This window comes from Amphiura filiformis, chromosome 15 (assembly GCF_039555335.1).
Source record: "Amphiura filiformis chromosome 15, Afil_fr2py, whole genome shotgun sequence".
Classification (NCBI taxonomy): domain Eukaryota; kingdom Metazoa; phylum Echinodermata; class Ophiuroidea; order Amphilepidida; family Amphiuridae; genus Amphiura; species Amphiura filiformis.
The window spans coordinates 28,892,654-28,914,569 of NC_092642.1; the positions used below are offsets into that span (position 1 = coordinate 28,892,654).

At 37.0% G+C, this 21,916-nt stretch overlaps 1 protein-coding gene across 1 annotated transcript in view; it reads right to left on the reverse strand.

Annotated features, from left to right (window-relative positions):
- Positions 1 to 303: 303 nt before the first annotated feature.
- The window catches only part of LOC140171460 (uncharacterized), a 55,749-nt gene continuing 34,136 nt past the window's right edge, over positions 304 to 21,916 (reverse strand). Inside the window, exons 12-20 of the mRNA XM_072194731.1 lie at positions 21,689 to 21,872; positions 19,770 to 20,101; positions 14,098 to 15,039; positions 12,740 to 13,264; positions 9,064 to 9,226; positions 7,865 to 8,568; positions 5,999 to 6,923; positions 3,299 to 3,526; positions 304 to 2,955 (exon numbers count right to left, since the gene is read on the reverse strand). Of these exons, the coding sequence (XP_072050832.1) occupies positions 2,795 to 2,955; positions 3,299 to 3,526; positions 5,999 to 6,923; positions 7,865 to 8,568; positions 9,064 to 9,226; positions 12,740 to 13,264; positions 14,098 to 15,039; positions 19,770 to 20,101; positions 21,689 to 21,872 (4,164 nt within the window). The 3' untranslated portion in view covers positions 304 to 2,794. The remainder of the gene's footprint in view (positions 2,956 to 3,298; positions 3,527 to 5,998; positions 6,924 to 7,864; positions 8,569 to 9,063; positions 9,227 to 12,739; positions 13,265 to 14,097; positions 15,040 to 19,769; positions 20,102 to 21,688; positions 21,873 to 21,916) is intronic.

A 21,916-nucleotide genomic window follows, 5' to 3' on the forward strand; every position in this document is an offset into this window, starting at 1 on the left:
CCCCATGCCCCCAGTAAAACCCCAAAATTACGATAATTTCCACTTTTTGCTACAATTTTGATATAAAATTGGATCGATTAAAAGCCCCTATTTATTGGTCGAGCTGTGAGTTTTTAAATATTGACGAGACGAAGTCGAGTCCAATATTTTAAAACTCATAGCGAGACCAATAAATATTGGGCGCAAAGCATCCAATTTTATCATTATTATGTGTTGGATCCAATATTTTCACACACTTGGATTCATCAAAATATAATAATGTCCAAAATTGGTCAATTCCTCCCCCCAATTCTCTTTGCTCCCCATGCCCCCATGAAAAAAATACTGGTGCTGCTACTGCTTAGGCCATCTTAATTTAATAGTTTGCCTCAAAGTCCTTCCCAAGTAAAAACCTAATGCAGAATGCAGGTTTTTTTTACAATTTTTTTTTTTTACTTTAATTTTTTTATCTATGGGACAAGCTTTTTGACAAGGCATGAGATTTTTGCGTGCTGGTTTTGAAGAAAAAGAAACAGCGGAATAAAAATGAAATTTATTCAAATCCAGCTGGAATAACAGGCAAAATGCGGGCTAATTTGCTAATGCACGCGGGGGCTTTGAGACAAACTATTACATTAAGATGGCCTTACATACAGATTTTTCTAAACCCATTGTCCCTTTCAAAATCCTTGATGAGCTTCTTGATTACACGCAGTTCCTTTTCCAAATGATAATCCCGGTAACAATCTTTGAATAAAAATATTTAGTTTTGTCTAGTACTGTTTCAAACTGATATTTTGTATAAAAATATATGGAGCATAAAAATAGAACTACATAATCTAGTACTGATTATTAACATAGTACTGTAAAAAACAAGCAAAAGTACAGTATATTAAACACAACAGAGTGGCTTGTTTCAAATCTTTAGTATTGCAAAACACTAGTTTTTATAACATGTAACAATACATGTATAGGCTTAATTAACTTAGTAAAAAATAACCAAATAGGTGTGAATTGAGATTTTCTCTACTGTATCACTTCATTCATATATTTTATATGTGAAGAAACTGTTTAGAAAACTTTTCATGATGGCAACAATTCTGAAAGACAAATGAAAAACACCGTAACTGGAATTTCCCAAATTAGGGTTGGTATTCTTATGTATGGTGAAAACTTTTGTCCAAATTTTCAAGATTGAGGTAAGTTAGGCAAGGACAAGCAAACATTTTAACCTAGCCAGTACCATCACAAAATTAATCTATAGTCTATATAGCTTCCTCAAGTCAGCAAAGTAAAATCAAATTTGGCGATTTTCTCAAAAACTGCTCATTTTTGAAGAAATCTGTTATGTTAGTTGGATTCCTTGTGTTATTTCCTCTCCGAAAATGTATAATTTTATATAGGCCTAAATACTTATTGTCATTACTTTTAGAGATTGAATAAAAACAATATCTAATTTACTGCCTCAAGGAAGGCATATGGACTTTATACTTTGATATGTATCAGCACAAATTCACCTGTTTCTTTGTTTTGTCACACCTTACATGTTCCCATCAACTGTTCTGTTTTTTGTTGTGTGTTTAAACTATTACATTTTAAAATAGTCGACACACCACTGGTATAAATCAAGCAATAATCCCATACTTTAATTTAGGCCTAAAAAAATATTGTTTGATTGGCGTAACCCGACCGACCTTAAAAATAAAATAAAAATTAATTTAATTTAAAAAAAAAGAAGAAAAAAGTTCCAAGACCTTTATCAAACACAATTTACAGCTTTAAAAAAATTTTTAAATCCCTACCTGCCTAACCTATTTTTTTTATGTTATGCCAATCAAATTTGTTTTAGGCCTTAGCATCCAATCCATCCAAATAATTTATAATGAAAAATCAACAGATCCAAATGTTCAGATCTTTCTGGAAGACTCAAAGTCTACATTCATTTTACCTAATAAAAATGTACATTTATTCATTATATTACAACAAGCTACAACACTCCATGGCCAGCATGAAAGCACATTAATTTAGGTAAAAATCTCTATCTTGAAAATAAACATGGCTATAAGGGTTAGGGGAAATATTCCACCCAATTTTCCATTTCAATATAAACCTTAATCATCATTTCATTTCATACTCAATTTTTAAATTGATATAATTTTACAATTTACAAAACTAACTAGTTTTAACACCCATGATTGACAATAGAATTGTTTTATCCCAAAAAACAAACTGGTTATAGATTACATAGTGTATATATATGTTATACAGTATATTGAGTTTATAGTGTACCTTGTTAACACCAAGTTCCACTTTCTATCTCCTATAAACTACCCATTTCATCTCAAGTATTACACATTCCTCGTAAATTACTACACTTTTTAAAAACATTTCTTGTTCACCATCTATCCTTTAAAGGGCATTTCGTGATCCACAGCCTCATCCCCCACTTTTCTCAGAAAAAGTTGAGATTTTTATATCACTGGAAACCTCTGGCTACATAATGTTTATGTACAAAATATTTCTTGCAGATTAATTCGTTTTGCAAAGATATCGTGAAATTTGAATTTCGTTCTGGTGCACCAGAACGAAATTACAACGCATTGTCTATGGAGCAGTGTAATACACATAATCATGCATAACTCGCAAACGCAAAATAGGAATCAACTGACATTTTGGGAATAGGCTTTTTTCGTGGATCTGTACTGACAAATGTCATAAAAAGAGGATGCTAGGATCACGAAATACTCCTTTAAAAGTTACACATACATGTATAATATAATTGAGTACACATAGAGGTGGCTATTGCATCATATGCTTAAAATCCTGTGGTATTATTCTTGTATGGTTTCTCTAGTGAACCAGTTGAACTAATTGTCGACACTTCAGCGCGGGCAGCGCCATTAGAATGAGGGGTCATATCTACACCATACTCAACCCCCGGTGGTTGATCATAGATGTGTTCTGCATTACGCATTTCTGTATGGATCAAAAAAAAACAGTTTTCTTTTAGACATTGATTTAATTTTCTTATTTATTTTCAAACACTTGATACAAATTCAATGCATTTTGAAATCATTAATAGAGTATGACATGAATACAAATTAAACATTTTCATATTAAAAACACAAACAATCATGCAATTTTTTTAATAAGTCTACCATGAATGATCCTAGCATATAGTTCTAGGTCCAAGGACAATACAAAACCGAAAAAAATATATAACTTAAAAAAAAACAAATGGGGGGTGGGACTTTACTCAAAGGTGGGACTATACTCGCGTCAGTACAGTAATAGATATAGTTTTTTATTGTTTGCTTACCACCTGGCATTCTGTTAAGCGTCCCACTGAAGTACTCTCCAGATGCCACACTAGCTGTGTCCACAAATGGGTCATGGTTTCTGAACAGTACCTTCACACGATATGCAAATAAGATGATGAGGGTGGTGGTTGCCGTGATAGCTGTAGCGGCACAGGTAGTGGGACGGTGGTGATTCCCTTCAATAAGAAGCTCTACTGCAGCCCATATGGCAATGATGACAAAATTAACTGTGAAATCAAATTTATAAAAAAAAGGTACTAAATATGAGCGAGTATTTAGCTGTCTGATAAAAATTCAAAGCCTAATAGAAATTTCATTTGAATTAACACAACTGCTAACAGTGTGACAATTGTCCGCGTAACCATGCCAACTCACTCGTGATTGGTTAGTATTTTCATTACATATCGAAACCTTTGGGGAACTAAGATTTTCCGAGCTATTCCACGCTTGAACTCCTATGGAAACACGGGCTAAAATCGGGTCCTTTTTTACATCTCTTGCCACCGAAACATAATTTATATTGATATAAGCTGGCTCTCCTAGTTACATGGAGCAAACACTGCGATCTTTTTATTTTTTCAAAAATAAACATGCTCGAAACTTGTTTAGACTCGCGTGTCTAGTGGTAAACCTTTTATTTTTAGTCAAAAATCGCGAAAATTTCGCGTTTCTTGAAAAATCGGGAGCTTCTAGTCAGCTTCTCTTCACCAGAAAAATAAACAGCGCCATCTATTCACTTGGATCTCTGGAGTAAAATTTCTTCGAAGTGACTGCTTTCCTTTGATGTAACATTCATTTTGATGGCTTCAGATTAAGACTCGCGTGTGTTCAAGAAAGAAAAAACCGTGAATTCAAATTCGGACTGAAATCTAGTCATCAGGTCATTCATATCCTAGTCGCTTGCACAGACCTAAACATTTCGGACGCACTGAATGCATAAAGCCAATCGATCAGGAAGTAAACAAACAACCCGCTGAAGAGGTTAAGTGGGCTATTGTGGTAACACGGACAAACTTCTTCGCAAAGTTCGTGTAGATTCTTTCAGATTTGTGGCCAAAAATTGTAATTAAATTTTTAATTTGTATTATTCTGTAACCACAATATTGCAAAATAAGTAATACAGAATAAAAGGTGTGTATTTGTTTGCAATAAAACACAATATAAAGTGCTTAAAATAGCAATAAACGAGTCGTATGTCAAAATTTAAAAAATTCGACCGATCCTCCAGTGTCGTTGACTGTATCGATCTGTGTTCACTATGCGTGACCTGTGCGTTCAGGCCAATTTTGATAGGGTCCTTTTCACTAAAAAGGTTTCCATATGTTGTATCCAAGGTCTTGCGTTCGTGTTGTATTTTGAAATATGTGATATTGATCGCGATTGGATAGCGTACATCTGTTGGCAGCTCTGTTCATTCAAATGAAATTTTTACTATAGTGCGTATGAAACGTTTTAGTGTCATTTGTGTCACTCCCAAGATGACTCGAGTTCAATTGATGATAGCAATTTGACACTAATTAAGTTGCTAGCAACATATGTGACCTGCTACCACGAAATAGGTGTAAAGTTGCATTTGTTAGTTTTGAGACGTTCTGGCTGCTGTGTTTGTGTTCATTGTTTCACTTGCACCTGTTCAAGCCAATAGTATATATGCATATCCTTTGTGGATGGGGGCACAATGGGCCACTCACAAAGGACATATTATTGGCTTGCACATATGTGTGCAGCAAACAAAGAACATCAAGTCAGCAACCAGGATGTCTCAAAACCACAAACTATGTGACCTGCTACCACGAAATGAGCGTAAAGTCGCAAGTTGCGAGTTTCGAGACGTTCTGGCTGTAGCGTTTGTGTTCATTGTTTCACACGCACCTGCTCAAGCCAATAGTATATGTGTATAAAAAAATGTCCTTTGTGAATGGGTGCACAATTTGCCATTCACAAAGGACATACTTTTGGCTTGCACATATGTGTGCAGCAAACAAAGAACATCAAGTCATTAGCCAGGATGTCTCAAAACCACAAACTTTGGACTTTACGCTCATTTCACTGTAGAAGGTCACAGATATATTGGCTATATTGGCTATTTCAATAGAGCGACCAGATGTAGAGACAAAATACTTCATCAAACACTTTGCTATCATCAGTATAAAGCAATAGCAACAATAAAACCTATTGAAAAAAGACATATCTTTGATAACTAAATTCAACTATTATGCTTGAAAACAAGGTGACTGCAAATTTCTGATTAAATTATCTGGCAAGAGTAATTTTAAAGCAAAGTAAGTCCAAATAACCAAATTAACCATTGTCATTTTGGTTCAATTTTGATGACAGTTTAAATAAATTGACCAGCAAATGTGAGGAATGAGCAATTTAAGGGTCAATTTAGAGCTGAAATGATCAAAGTCAGGGGTCTTTCAGCACTATATTTTGGTGAAATTCAGGGGTCTACCCAGGAAGATAATTGTATGGTCATTTGTGTTAAGTGCCTCCTGGGTTCTCAACTGGGGTTAAACCCAGCCCACCAACCACTGATTGACCCTTGACCCTCTTGATGCAAGTCTCTGTATGTGCTGTGTATGCATGCATGAAGGAAGGAAGGTAAACAAAGATCACGCATAGTGTATAGGCTGTATAGGCTGCAAAGCACAAGGTATTTTGACAAACTGCAATCTCTTCTCGTATGGCACACTTACCGAAGTTACAAACGAGTAGTGTGTTGAGCTCCATTATCGATATCACATGACCATATCGCCTCGCAAGAATGCTGACAAATAAAGTCAACACCAGCAGGAGATAGATAAAGATGCCATAGGTGACCATATCCTGATTAGTATAAGCACAGTCAATGACGGGTTGCATGGTAGGCGCTGGTGTCGATGGTCCATCTACAGATGACGAATCAAAACGGGAATCTCCTTCTGATCTTAGTACAAGTGATGGCGGTTGGAGTATAAGCCATTCCACAGCAACAATCACTTGGAATACAAAGAGGAATGCAAAGAGGACGAATTGACTGGAGTTGTTTACGAAGCTCACTTTCGCTCCGGAGATACGTCTTTCCCTGCGTCCTATCCTCCAATGCCTCATCACCTGTAGGAACACGCCAGATAAGCACACGGCCCACGCTATGCCTGGATAGACTCTCTGCAACCCGCAAATGGCTTTGGAGACTGGGATTACATAGATTGGTGTGACACCATACAGTAAGACGATGCCTACCAGGATGACTAAACACAGGAATGGTGAAATGGTTCTTGTAATTGGTTCATCCCATCGCCATACCAACAACCCAATGACGATGAGAGTGACGATAACTCCGATGGCACAGATGATGATGAGAATTATGAACCAAAGACTGCCAAATTCAGATGAAGTTACCCCGACACCATTTCCAATTAGCTTGCCAGGTTTGTTTCCACTCTTGCAAGGTGCTTGAGTTTCTTGCGGAGGTACGGGTGGTCTGGTGGGTGGGAGCCCACCAGTTGGAGGTTGAGCGCAGATGTCGCACATGGATGATGAACAGTAGGAGGGTACATTGTCAACTTCATTGGCACCATCAAAGAGTCGTACAGAATTGGCTAAAGTGGGTTGGTATTCACCAGATTTCCAAGCTCCAACCTAAGCAAGTAAAAAAAATTGGACCAGGTTTATTTTGTATAGCATGAACCAATACTGCTTCAAAACACCTTGAATTTAATGTACAGACTTAAACAAAAGCGAATGTTTGTGATTCATGTGAAGTATTTCTTATTTTCTCCAAATACAAATTCAGTGTGCATGCCCTTGTCTTCTTTAGCATCCATGATCTATAACGATTTTGTTGGGCCCTAATTTCTGGAAATTTCTAGAGCATATGCAATAAACCAACTGGAATGCCAGTCATGTTAGAGGACAGCTCTAAGATAGCTTAAGATGACAAAGGGACAGGTCTCTAGATCAAATCCACAACCATTCATACCTATCACCTGTTTTATTGCATTTATGCAAATTACCATGTGGTACCTTTATGGAGGACAGAATTTTATTTAAATAAATAAATGAGCGATCTCATATTGCATACTCTCTGTATTCTTAATGGCCCTTTGCAAGGTCATTTCATATGCATGATTTTATGAGCATGTAAGCTTTTATAAATTAATTCTGCATATTGAATTGCAGTAAAACACAAAAAAACAGAAATGCACAACATGTGTTTGAAGGATGAGATCCTTGTTTTGGTTGCAAGATAGCGGATCTATGCGAAGGCTCAATGGTAACTCATGGGCTATTTCATTTAAAATCAACACTACCCCTGTGGAAGATTTACCTAAAGTATGCCACAGAGGGAGTATCAATTATGAATAGAACATACAATTGGGTAACTTTCATTTGAAATACTTACTCCAGTTGTGGAAGATATAGGTAAACCCATAATACAGGGGATTATGTGTTTCAAAATGAGTAACTCTGACCAATTACATTTGAAAATATACTCCCCCTGTGGATGATATTTCCAAAGTCTTTCCAGGGGTAGTGTGGATTTTAAATGGAATAGCCCAATACATTTTGTACAAGTTTACCTTAACATAGTCAATTAAGCTGTTACTTGATTGTTGGAAGTTTGCCACTTTGTAATTCCTCACAAGGGAGCCATCGGAAAATGAGATGGCATACGAGTTGATTCCATTAAACGACACACCAGCAATTGCCTGGTAGAACTCGACTGGATCAGCTTGTAAGAATCCACTGCAGATATCTCCCCCTGGACATTTTCGACTCAACAAATAGTGAATCCCATGAGCGATTGCATATGTAGCGTCAATCACATACGCAGCTTTCTGTCCGGATTCTGAGATTGCTGCATCACTAAATGGTCCAGTCCCCTTATACCATGGATTGATGGGGTTATCATCAAGTTGTCTTAGACGTTGTTGAAAATCAGCTGGTAAGTCAAATTCAGATGGGAAAATTGCTAGAGCACCTCTTAGAATGGCACTTTCAGAAGGCCCTGGTATAAAATCTGGCACGTATATATTTTCCGACAATGCCAAAACCCATGTCAAGTGTGGAATATCGGCACTTCCTGCTCGATTAGCCAATTCTTCAATCAAAGCTTTGATTTCAGAGGGACTGGCAAACACTACAACAACTTTAGCTCCATTGTCTGCTGCGCTGATTAATTCTGACACAATGGCAGCCATGTTTCTTCTGTCATTTTGGATAGTTTGATACGTTGCTACACAGATGTCTTCAAGTGAAGATGACTTGATGAAATTTGCAGTTCCTATAACAACGGAAAAAAAAAATCAGTTACTAACGGAAAGTTATCGATTGGGATGATATTGACATTTTGGAATAACCATCGCACCCTATCTCTTGCTCGGGGTTGTTCCATCTATTGCACTTACCCATTTCTCACGTCTGCCAAAGGGGACACCTTCTGGAAATCCCTATTGGTTTATACATGGTCTTTCAGCTCCAGCCAATTTTCTCCGCATAGAAAATACCAATTTGCTTTTCCTTTCATAATTATTGGGAGTTTATTCCCCTGATAAGAAATCAAACTTTTTCAATCACCAAGAGGTGTTTATTTTATGACATGTTTTGTGATTTCCCTGTCTTGACCTGACCTGACAGATTCACTGAATAAAATTTAATTGGAGAAATTCATGTTTTCCCTGTATTTCAAACCAGAGGAAGCAACCTGCCCCCCACCCCAACTACCACAGGTGCCAATTTTGAATTCTTTTGAGAAAAAGAAAAACTACAAATAACTCACCCTGGAAGAATGGATTACCCTCTTCTTGTACAACTGATATATATCGCCACTTGTATGTCCTTATTAATGCAAGCACACCTTCAGCCTGAGTGACATAGGATGGTCCTGCATGTAGTAGGAACGGGTCACTGCTTGCTATCTCACTGTCTGAACCATAGCTCACCTGAAAATAAGCATAATTATGAATTAATCAGGGCTCATACACTTCAAAGCTACCACAAGTTCCCTATCATGCCTATTATTTCCTGTATGTTGGAAGTATAAATATATACAATACAAGATTAACTTGTACATCATGGAGGCCAACGGCAGTAAATTTGAAATTGAGATAAAGGCACAAATATGGAGTAAAAAACAATAAAATACATGAGAAAATAGACATCACAAAACTCCAAACTTTAAAAGCAAGTATATAAGCTTAAATGTTTGTACATAAGGTAATAATTATATATATAAACAGGGAAAATCTGTTCCAACTGACCAGCAGGGAACCAAAGGATGGATCCAAAAGGATACAACAGTGTCACACTAGCAATGGATAAAATTAAAAACAGGGAAAATATGACACAACATCCAATGGGGGAGTAACACAAAATATATAAACAGAGTTAAAAACCCTACAAAATATATAAACAGAGTTAAAAACCCTACAAAATATATAAACAGAGTTAACTCTGTTTATATATTTTGTGTTACTCCCCCCATTGGATGTTGTGTCATATTTTCCCTGTTTTTAGTAATAATTATAGTAACTCAATTTTCAAAAATGCCTCCTTCGGCCTCAATGGACCAGATCGTGTCACATATTCAAAGTTTGATTTTGTTTGCCTACATCACCCAAACCAAGGGCTTCCAACCTTTTTTAAATCCAACCCCATTTTTGATAGTTGGACCACGCATGACCCCATGTCAGAATTGTGCTTCTTTTAAATTTATTCCCCAAGTCACAGTTATGAGTTATTGACCTGTGAGCACTGGTTGAGAACCCATGCTTGAAAACCAGATGCATATCTGAATATCATTGTTAAAGCAGTATACAGACTTTTTATTGTACGTAAAATATTGTATGTACAATATGTACATTATTTAATCTATTGCCATTCTATTTCCAGTAATGTTTAAGTTCTAACGAATGTTTGATGACGTAAAATCGATAATATATTTCTACTAGATATTACATGTAACATATTATCGATTTTTCGTCATCAAACATTCGTTAGAACTGAAACATTACTGGAAATGGAATGGCAATAGATTAAATAACGTACATATTGTACATACAATATTGTACGTACAATACTCGGAGTCTGTGGAGCGCTTAATGCTGTGTGTCAGTTTAAAATCTTTACAACAAATGGCAATAATCTATTTCAGTACATGTCAATATTTTAATGCTCTGTGTGCTAGCCATAGGCTCCAACATAAAAAGTCCAACTTTTGAAATATTTTCTCAAAATATCAAGAGCTATCTAAGAACCATTGGCCAATACTAGGCTTGTTTGTACTCATTTTAATCAATTTTGATGGTGATTCCAAACATGGTCATGAAAATGAACTTGTCGTCTGCAGTCAAAAGGGTTAAAGTTGCATTCTTTTCATGCGATCAATTAACATGAGTTGCTAAACATTGTATGTGACCCACCATAACTGTTTTCAAAAATGTAAATTTAGGTTATTGCTCTGAAACAACATTTCACACTCAGATGTCAGATTGTGCATTGGGCAATTCCAGTTGAAATACACCCCTATGGAAGACATGACATTAATCTCCCACACAGGGAGTGTAGATTTCAAATGGAGGCACCCGTTCAGGCAGCCCAAGTTTAAATTTCACACTCCCTGTGTGAAAGATTACTTAAGGCCAGAGTAATGGAAGACACATTCGTCCACGCCCGATTTTGAGATTTCTTGATTTTTATCAACACTAAGATGTATTCTTTCACTTGAAACTGATAAAATACAACTTGCTAATATTTACACGTATTTTTGCTTGATTTATTTCACTCTTTTCAATTCTAAAAAGTCACATGGCTCAAGACAGCTTAGTAAATTGGCGGGAAATAATGAGTCAGAAATGCGTGAATGCTAAATATTGTGATTCAGCGGCGCGTGACGCTGGGCGCAACTCTCTGCGCTGTATGTCCAACGCAGTCAAGGCGCATTCGGTATGTTTTTAACGCCGCAAATGCGGTGTAAACAAAACACAAATTTGCAGTCAAAAATGCCACTTAGATTTTTTAATTATGTTGAATTTTGGCGGACTAAAAGCAGACATTATAAATTCATTGTTGCAAAAAGATGCATATTAAGACCATGCACCAGGTACAGCTTTTACAAGCGTGAAAGTCTTGCCGTTTTAAAATATAAGGACATTTTGTGCATAATTTTGACATTTTTTTACTAAAACGTCGATTTCTCATAGTTCACTTTTGACAATATTGCACGATTTTTGTGACAAGATAACTCGAAAAATATGCAAGCAAAAGGTAATTTTTTTGCACTATCGTTTAGAGTACATCAAAGTCTAGGGAAGGTTTTCTCATTTTTTCAAAATATTTGTTTTAAACAAAAATATACACCATTATGTGCAATTTTAAGCTGAATAGAATGACAAAATTGCTTTTTTCACATGTTTTTTTTCAATATTTCAAAAAAGAGACTTAATTTAAAAAAATAAAAAACCTTCCCTAAGTTCATGTCTCTTCTTCATTAAAAGCTAACTGATTTTTTTTTACTCCGAGCTGATTTTTTTTAAAGTTGTCACAACAAAATTGGGGTAAAAAGTGATTTTTGTGATTTTATCAAAAGTCGAGATTTTTGAAAAAATCTGACGTCACCATGGGATTCCTTGACTCATTTCCTTTCCAAAAATGTATAGTTTTATATACTTTGGAGATACAATTCAGAAATAATGATGCTCGAAAAGGTCCATGTTCTCTCCCATTACTCTGCCCTTAAGGCCATGTCTTCCAGAAGGGGTGGATGGATTATATTTCAACTGGAATCGCTCACTATACTTTGATCAGCTCGTAATCGGCGGGAATTGTTAGGCTTTTACCACTACACCGAAAAAGTAGATCCATGTTAAGAGTGATATTGTGCATCTGGAAGATCTACAATGTGCATGTTTTAAGAAAGTAGACAAGTATAGGACTTGAATTAATAATTTGTGATTTTTCTGGCGAGGTGTCACAAGACAATTCTCTAAATAAAATATATTGATATTAATCCCTGATGTTAAAATTCCCGCCGATTACGAGCTGATCAAAGTATAATAATTTTATGTGACAAAATATATAGAGTACCTATTCCTTATTATTTTTTATTTATTGTCACAGAATTAGAGAAGGAGAACCGGGACTCAACCTTTTTTAAAGTTTTATACCAGATGACCCCATTTTTATTCGGGTTGTGAACTGAATGACCCCATATATTTGTAAATGTACATTTTACCTGAAAGCCCCCTAGTTTTAACATGGCTGAGGCACATCCTTGCCACTATCAGATAGGGACTGCCCCTCGAGTCACAAGTAGGCCTATCGCTGATTGATCAACCTGTGACTTGCAATGAAATACAATATTTTATTGCTGAAGAAACGTAAGTTTATAGAAACAAAAATAGTGTATTGTATTTAATAAGTAATACCAGAAGTGTAAGTAACTCATTTGAACTCACCTGCGCATATTTATATTGACCTGTTAACATAGCCGTATCCCTGGTAACATCACCGTTATCTGCCCCAACCACGCCCACAATGGTAGAAAAACTTCCACTTAGTTTAGTATCATCCTTATCGTAATTCATCACACCACTAAGAAGTCCAGAGAGCTCCCTCACACCACGCGCACTACTCGAGCAAGTATCAAATGCCGTCGTCCCAACTCGTACATTTGGAAGCAAACTGTTGTCTGCATTGATGAGATCGATAGCGTACAAAAACGCCTCCAAGTTGATGACACCCGCGTCTCTTATAGCGCCACATTCCACACGATGATCGCCAGACTCGTGTATAGCAAACAGTGCAGGAATTTGTATGTTACCTGGGACCCTGGTGAATTCAATGTTCTTGTTGGATTCATCTATGCATTCACTGCAACGTCCTTGGCATTCTGTTTGGAAGGCATTTATCTCTGTATTACCATTGTACATCTTCACCTGGCCTGGGTCTACATGTAAGATGCCAGATTCCCATTTGCCAACCTGTAAAAAATACAATAATAAACAATTACAACATATTTTCCATGCAAACTGAACTTTACACTTTTTCATACATGCAAATTTGACAGAAAATGTTGGCTTTAGATATACCGATGAGTCCTATTTTCTAGGAAATTTGGAATATAGCGATGGGTTCACTTTTTGATTCTCAGTGTCACCTCCTTACTCAAACCAAACTTGAGAACCTCTGGTTTTGCCTACCAGATGTTGCATGATTTTTACATCAATCATGCCATTCTAGATAGTTACAATTGGTATTGCATGATATAAGCTTTTATGACAGGTATTACACAAATCGAGGGCTTCAATGGGCTCGGTGCCGGACAAATTTTATACTTAAGCCCTCATTTTTTTTCTGTAATTGGTATGATGTAATATCAGCTTTTGATTTGAATCAAAAAGTGCTGAGTTTCTATCCAGGAGACTTCCTTTTGGAAATATGTGAATGCAAAAATGTTACAGTAAACAAATACTACATGGTTGGAGGGGAAATAGGATCATGTAGGCAGTATCAAGGGAAAAATAATTCCCCTGTTTGACCAATAGAAACCATGTAATATTTATATGGTATGATTTTGACTCCAGATTGTGGGGTGGTGCCCCGTACTCCTATGATGCTACACCACATAATTATAATTTTGAATATTGTTGTTGGGCAGGAAAAACCTCTGCGTCATTGGCCGGCCCCTGCACATGTTTAAAGTTAAACCTCCTGTGCAACCTCTTGGCTATTTTACTTTTAAACATGTTCAAGGGCCATAAGCACATAGGAGGTTTTTCCTGCCCAACAACGAATTATGTTTATTATTTCAAACCTGTGAATAAGAAGCAAAATCCCCTTGACTCCGTTGAATATTCAAAATGTTATAGTTTGCCGGTCCATTACCAAGCTCATCAAACTGGAAAACTGTCCCATCTTTATGCATAAAGCCTGCCTGTCTAATATGTTTATTCAACAACTCTGGGTGCTCATACACCTCCTTGCAAACATAGCTTGTGATATTTGGACATAACTCCAGCATGGCAAATTCCAGGCCTACTGCAAACATGTTAACGGCAGTTACGATGTATTCCACTTCCGGGACTTCTTGATAAACCGAGTCAAAATCCAATGTCCATGGGCACTGCATTTGGTACTTTGCAGGGACGTCCAACACTGGCAAATTGCACTGGAATAAATCTGATAAGTACTGCTTCCACCATGGGTTTCTCAGATTGGTGTATGTCGGACGACCGGTGAAATACTCGCGAAAACCCGGAACGGTCCGTGAATGGAACTGAAGAACAATGGCTCCTAATGATGACAATGGTGCTGACTCTATCATTTCTTGGCGCATTCCCCAAGTGTCTCCTCCGATCCACTGAAGATCTAAAACTTGAAGACTTTCTGCTTGCCGCAATAATGCTTTAGTGTCAATAGTGGACGTCAGCAAAATAACGACTTTTGCTTGTGGATTAAGCTGTAGTTCTTTGACCATAACGCTGAAGTCATCAGCCGCAAAACTATCCAAGACTTTGAAAGCAAGTGCAATACATATGCCTTTTTGACTTGTTACATTCTTGATGTTTTTGTACATGTCGTTACCATACTCATTATCAGAGTACACTACAGACACATATTTCCAGTTGAATCTATCCAATATGGCAGCTATAGCTTGTGCTTGGTGTTTATCCGATGCCACAGTTCTCATGAAGTAAGGATACGTCTCCCGGTCATCTAGTTTGGTTGTTGTAGCAGCATAGCTTATTTGAGAGACCTGATGAAAATATAAAACATGAAGAAAAATTCATTACTGGCCCATTCCATGTCAACTCCAGGGATGTGCACCGCAGCACCTCTTCAATTTTTTTCTTTTTCTGTGAGGTGGTAGATATTGATGAGAAAGTAAAATCCTGAAAATTTGAGCTTCATACTCCATTTCGTTTTCCCGTGGCATCAATTTGAAATTTAGGGGGGTCAGCGTAAAAAATGTGTCGCAACGCGAAAAGACGATGTTTGGAGGTCCATAAATGTATAAAGGAACCCTTTAAAACTTTGAAAAGTATGTATCCTGGGGTACCTTTTGGTGGTGTAGAATTCAAATCTGCTATCAGAAAACTTGTAACTCCTTTACTTTAAAAGATATAGGGCCCTCAAAATGCAACTTCGTCCAACCAGGACCAACTTGGGGGGGTCAGAACTCCAAAAGTAAAAATAATTTTATTGTCCATTTTTTTGCCAGTCAGATCCCTTTTTTAGGACATTACTCTTATCAATATTGAGCATATTAGAATACATTTAGTTTGATATTACCCATGGAAGAGTTGTACACTTTTTTGATTTTGGCGGTATAATGATTTAATGTACAACTCTATGGAGAAGGCAAACCTAACTAATGTGTTGAAGATATCAAGACCCTAAGCCAATATCTCTCAGAAATGTTGTCCAAGAACATATCTTCAACATACCTGAAGTTGATGGTGGGGCAAATTGTCTGACATTGGTTTTCAGGGGGGTCAAAATTTAAAAAAAGTGGTTTTGCATGGGTAATATCTCAGCTAAATGTATTCTAATATGCTCAATATTGGATAAGAGTAATGTCCAGGGACAGGCGATTTTCATGGCTGAAATCGCTGACGCTATGACGCGAATTTTCCCTTTCTCCGCGTAATTTCATTTCTCTCTGCGAAATTCATGTTTTTCCGTGCAATTCACTATGAAATGTGAACAAAAATGGTGTTTTGTTTGTCTGTATTGAAATATCAGCCTTGTCATGATGCAGTCATGTCTACAGTAGAATTCATCTCGACCTTTGCAGGACTTAAACCCCATTAAAAGCTATTAAACCAAGATAACACTCATTGAAGCAGCTCAACTGATTAAATCAGATCTTCTCTGGTTGTGCACAAGTGTCTGTTTTCAATGTGCGACATCGCAATAAAGCTGGTATTATAGCTTCAGTTGGGTAACCGATAAAGGAAACGAAAGGAAACAAAGGTATGTGTACCTTTGTTCACTAAATGAGACAAAGACCTGCTTTTTGTTAACCAGCATTCTTCAAAATGAGCAACATAATGATTGTTGACTTAACACAGTTTGGAAATAATTTCTTCATATTTTTGGTGTTATCTGTCGTTTACATATCCTTCCTAAAACACAAAAGTGCGATTCTCTCCAAACATCTAAATTAGCTAAAAATTTAGGACATGTTACAAAACTATATTTTCTAGAACCTATTTAGAATAGTTTAAATGTAGCTTTTACCGCTTTTTTGTGGCATCCTTCAGAAGTGAGCGGTCCGATACCAATATTTTCGGGTCAAATCTCCATTCAATTAACACGGGAGTTGGCTAGCTATGCCTTGCCCTCACTCATATTTTACAAAAGTGCGACCATTTCTGAACATCTAACCTAGCTGTAATTTTAGGTCATGTTAGAGAAATATATTTGCTAGAAGTTTTGGAGAATAAATAAAATATTGGCTGGTTATTTTTCACACAGTGATGTTAACTAGGCAAGTGTCCATTCTTTCCAACATACATCATTTGTTGAGGTCACGCGTCAATGGTGAGAGCACTGTGTATTGTGTATAGGAAAACGGACAGTAACTGCAGTATGTTTGAAGAGTACGCGTCATGTAACGATAGATTAACAAAAACATGAATGTAACCATTTACTAATTTGTCTCGTACTCTCTAAATTCCAGGGACTTATTAGAAGGACAAAACCTTGAAAAGACTTAAAATTCAAATCTAATGGATTTAAATTTTACTCTAATAAAGATTTGAATTTTAAGTCTCTGAAAGGTTTTGTCATTCTAACAAGTCTCTTAGACTTATTTTTAAATCTTAGGAATTTAGAGAGTACCAGTGTTGCTTACTTTCGCGTATGGGGGTACTTCTCTGTGGGATGTACGTATATTAGTAGGGGTGAAAATAATGATTATGTGACCAAATCACGGGAAATATGATTTGAAAGTGTTTTTTTTCTTTTTTTTTTTCTTTTTTACTTTGAAGCATGTAAAACATATGAAATGGTCAAATGGTGTGAAAAACTCCAGATAGAGGGCGCTTTTCAAAATGGCCGCTAAAATGCATAAATTGGTCAAAAATTGCCACAAATTTTGTGATTTAGATATCATAATGTTAAACATACATAATACTCTGCATGACACGGTATATAATTTCATATTTTGATGTTTTTTTCTTCCTGTATTTTATATGTATGTTTTATGTATAAAAGTTCCGCGCAATCTCCGCGCAATTAGCTGATTTTTTCCGCGCATTTCGCAAGCAATTTGCTATTTTTTTCCAAGCAATTTGCTATTTTTTCCCGCGCAAATCGCCTGTCCCTGGTAATGTCCTACCAAAGGGCTCTGACTGGCAAAAAAATGGACAATAAAATTATTTTTACTTTCGGAGTTCTGACCCCCCCCAAAGTTGGTCCTGGTTGGACGAAGTTGCATTTTGAGGGCCCTATATCTTTTAAAGTAAAGGAGTTACAAGTTTTCTAAAAGTACCCCAGGATATATACTTTTCAAAGTTTTAAAGGGTTCCTTTATACATTTATGGACCTCCAAACATCGTTTTCGCTATGACACATTTTTACGCTGACCCCCTAAATTTCAAATTGATGCCACGGGAAAACGAAATGGAGTATGAAGCTCAAATTTTCAGGATTTTACTTTCTCATCAATATCTACCACCACACAGAAAAAGAAAAAATTGAAGAGGTGCTGCGGTGCACATCCCTGGAGTTGACATGGAATGGGCCTACTACTAAAGCATATCAAACCTTTCATACCCTGTGGGGTACTCAGTACAAATGAGCATGCAGGGATGTGCCGCAAACATGGGTAGCATTTTCAGCTTTTTGGTATATCGATGACCCTTTTTTCAAGGCCAATTTTGGTATATGGATGGGTCCTTGTTTTAAAATTTTCTCAATTTTTACGGAAAATAGTCCAATTTTGCTTCAATCTAGCCAAAATTTTTGGGAAAATTTGTAAAAACTAAGACAATTTGGGTTAAATTTGGCCGAAAATTACTTGAAAATTGGGTATATTTATCGGTCCACTTTAAATTATCTCTGCACACCCCTACCAACCCCCCGAGTTTCATATCTACATTATTAATTTTTATTTAGGATTGCCCTGTTTCCTCTTCAATTGTTCATAACATACTACTGCAAAGAGCCAACAATGTAACAGACTTATCCAATTGCATTTTCTTTCCCTTCAAAATGTTTCTATAAAGTTGGAAATCCTGCAATTATGTTCAGTTACTTCTGAGAATATAATAGAAATTCTCACCCGGCTCATCACCACTTAGTATATGCAGGTATAGGTCGCTAGTGTATGTACAGTGTCCCATGGTTCGAACGTCACTTAATCTGGTGGTCCCATGTATTAAAGAGTCAACCCTGTACATGGTAAATGTCAGAGCTATTTGAAAAGAGAAGGGCACCATCCTCAATTCGGATACTTAGTACCACACACTCTACATTCAAGAGGACAAGCTGGGTGTGATATAACATACAAGTTGTCTACCCAGAATTCCAGTAGAGCTAGAGCTAAAAGAGGAGTTAATTATAAGACAAACTCAGTCCCTGAAGGGGAAACTTTGAGACACCTATTTAAACCAGGGATCATTTTCTAACCATCATCAATACTTGAGCAATTAAATGGGAAGCAAGGGAAAATGCAGTGGGAAAATCAGGGCCTTTATACTATTACACCTGTTCATTTATTAGAGGGAATTCATGGGTAAGGCCCTGATATGACTGAGGGTCTCATGCTCCTAGTTGTGCCACAACTCAGATGACTTTATCTAATGTTGGAAGTGCTATATTCAGTTGTTTATGGTGTTGTTGCCAACAGCTATATAGGAGACCAAGTGCAGTTTAGAATAAGTGTAGCCTGATGAATTGAAGGCAGCTAATTAACCTAATTAACCCCGATTTGCCCCAATAAAAATAATCATTTGAAATAATACATGTTATGGTACCTGAGATTTATATATCAACCATATCTTAAAACTCTATAGAGGCACAATTTCTGGGTTAGTACCAAGAACTGTGCATACTGTAGGTTGCAAGTTATTCACTACCCCTGGCTCAAGGCCTACACATGAAGAAAGACGAGTACTTCAGGGTCGTAGCCAGCTTTTTTTGGTCAGGGGGGGGCAAAATAAAATTTCAGGGGCACAGACAAAAAAAATTACAGTTGCATCATACAAAACACAGAGACTTTATGTCTTCGAGCTTCAAAAAAAGCTTTATTAGGATGACAGGCTTTATCTTTACAATGTGCGCGTGCAGCGCGCAAAAATTTTGTATTTTACACTATTTTGCCCATGATCGGCCTGAATTTTGGTAGAAAAGGGGCTCCTTGCCCCTTTTCTTTTCCTTTACCCTCCTGATTTTCTCTTTCATTTTTTTGTCAGAGGGACACTTTTTTCTTTCATTTCTTGTCCCCCCCCTTTCTGGCTACGCTACTGGAGTACGTACTTTGAGTGGTGTAACTATATCTGCCAAGGCCAATGTTGTATCACTAGTCTCCTCCCCAATAATGCCACTGACAGTCAACCTATTATTAAAGTAGCCACCTCGATATTCCACCACGGCAGTAATGAAATTCCCTGCTTCACGTTGGGCTCTAGTAGGGCTCCCGCAAGTATCAAACCCAATGGCACCCACTTTGATGTTTGGCAGGACACGCGGATCATTGTTGATGGAGTCGATGGCAAAGAGGAAGGCTTCTAGCAGCTGCATATTATGGAACACCACTTCATCATTGCATGTAAGCTTGTCTGCACCGATGCCATGCAAACGGAAAAATCCTGTACAGGAGATAAAATAATAAAAAAATTATTGGCATACAAAACAAAAGATTTGAAGGAAATGAACAAAAATCTTCTTCTAACCATAACACCCTAAGGGTTTTTAGGCAACTGAAAAGGAAAGAAGGAAGGAATAAAGAAAGAAAGCAAAAAAAGAAGTTGTTTGCTTGGTCTATTGCCATTTGGTCTAATACCATTTCGTCTAATTCCCGTTTAGCCTATATTCAATTGGTCTATTACCAGAAAGGCTAATTGCCACTTAGTCTAATAATCATATAGTCTAATGTCCATTTAGTCTAATATTGTTTGGTCTAATAACCGGTATGTCTACTAACCATATAGTCTAATAACCATTTGGTCTAATATTTCTTTAATAACCATTTGGTCTAATAACCGTTTGGTCTAATAACCGTTAGGTCTAATACTCGTATGGTCTAATAACCAGTTAGTCTAATACCATTTTGTCTATTTATTAATAAACCAAATGCTTGTAAGACTATGTAATGGTGTGTAGACCAAATGGTATTAGACCAAATGGCTATTAGACCTATTGGTTATAGACCAAATGAATATTAGACTAAATGGTTGTTAGACTAAATGGTTTTAGACTTATTGGTTATTAGACTAAATGGTTATCGGACCAAATGGTTATCGGACCAAATGGTTAAAGGACCAAATGAATATTGGACGTAGTGGATATAGACCTAATGGGTTTGGACGAAATGGATGTAGACGAAATGAATATTAGACCAAATGGTATTAGACCAAATGGCAAATCCCCGTTTGCTTTGGTCAGGATTCGAACCCAATTCGAGCCACATGTCTTTCGCTGACCCGGCCAACGAAAGCGTGCGCATATCAAATTTCCAATTTCATTTTAAACATATCTGTAATTCTTTTATTTGAAAAATGTGACCATTTTTAATTTGATTTGGAATTGGGAGTAGAGCCTGGCATTATATAAACACAGCTCATATCATAATGCCAGTACCATCATGGGGGTCACTAACACTGGAAGGGGCACTCACATTCAAAGGTGGTATGGGTATGTGTGGCGGTCAAGGGTCCCTTTTTCAGGCTCTCCAGCATTTCTTTAAGACCCACATTTGGATCATGCTCCAGTTCTTTGAGCCTCAAACTCTGACAATTGTAGCTCTTTAGCTCAAATTTTGGAATTGTTTTAGCTCCAAAGACTATAATTTGGCCCAATTTTAGTTCACAAGACCCATCAAAAAGGTTGAAATTTCAGTTCATCAAGCCCCTATTTTGCTCAAAATCAGTTCTTAGCTCCCAAAGTTAGGCGCGGAGCCCCCCTGAGTCACTAATTAAGTGACTTGCTATGCACCTGAGTGTCAAAAAGGGTGACAATTTTATAAGTGTCAGGCGTCAGTGTCTTTTCAAGAGGGGGTGCTTTTGAGAAGGCATCACACTTTAAGTTTGCCTGCCATCCCCCAGACTACCCACCATTAATCAAAAGCATCTCAAAATATCTCCTCTTTCCACACATTCAGCTAACTTTGCAGATCAAATCTCACTTATAATCTTGACCACATGTAGGACTATCTTTGTAATAATCTAAGGTCTTACCTCCAAGCCAGACGTCTCCATCTTTGATCTCCGCTGTATTACCTTCATCAACCCTCTTGCAATCATGACACTGACCTACACACTGAGACTCAGGACTGATGATTTCATTACCATTTTCATCGTACACCTTCAATCTATTGTTGTCAATACCCCCAGCATAGGCATAATTTGCAAAATGTCCAATCTGATGAAAATATTAAATAGAACAACAATAGAGTAGTCATTATT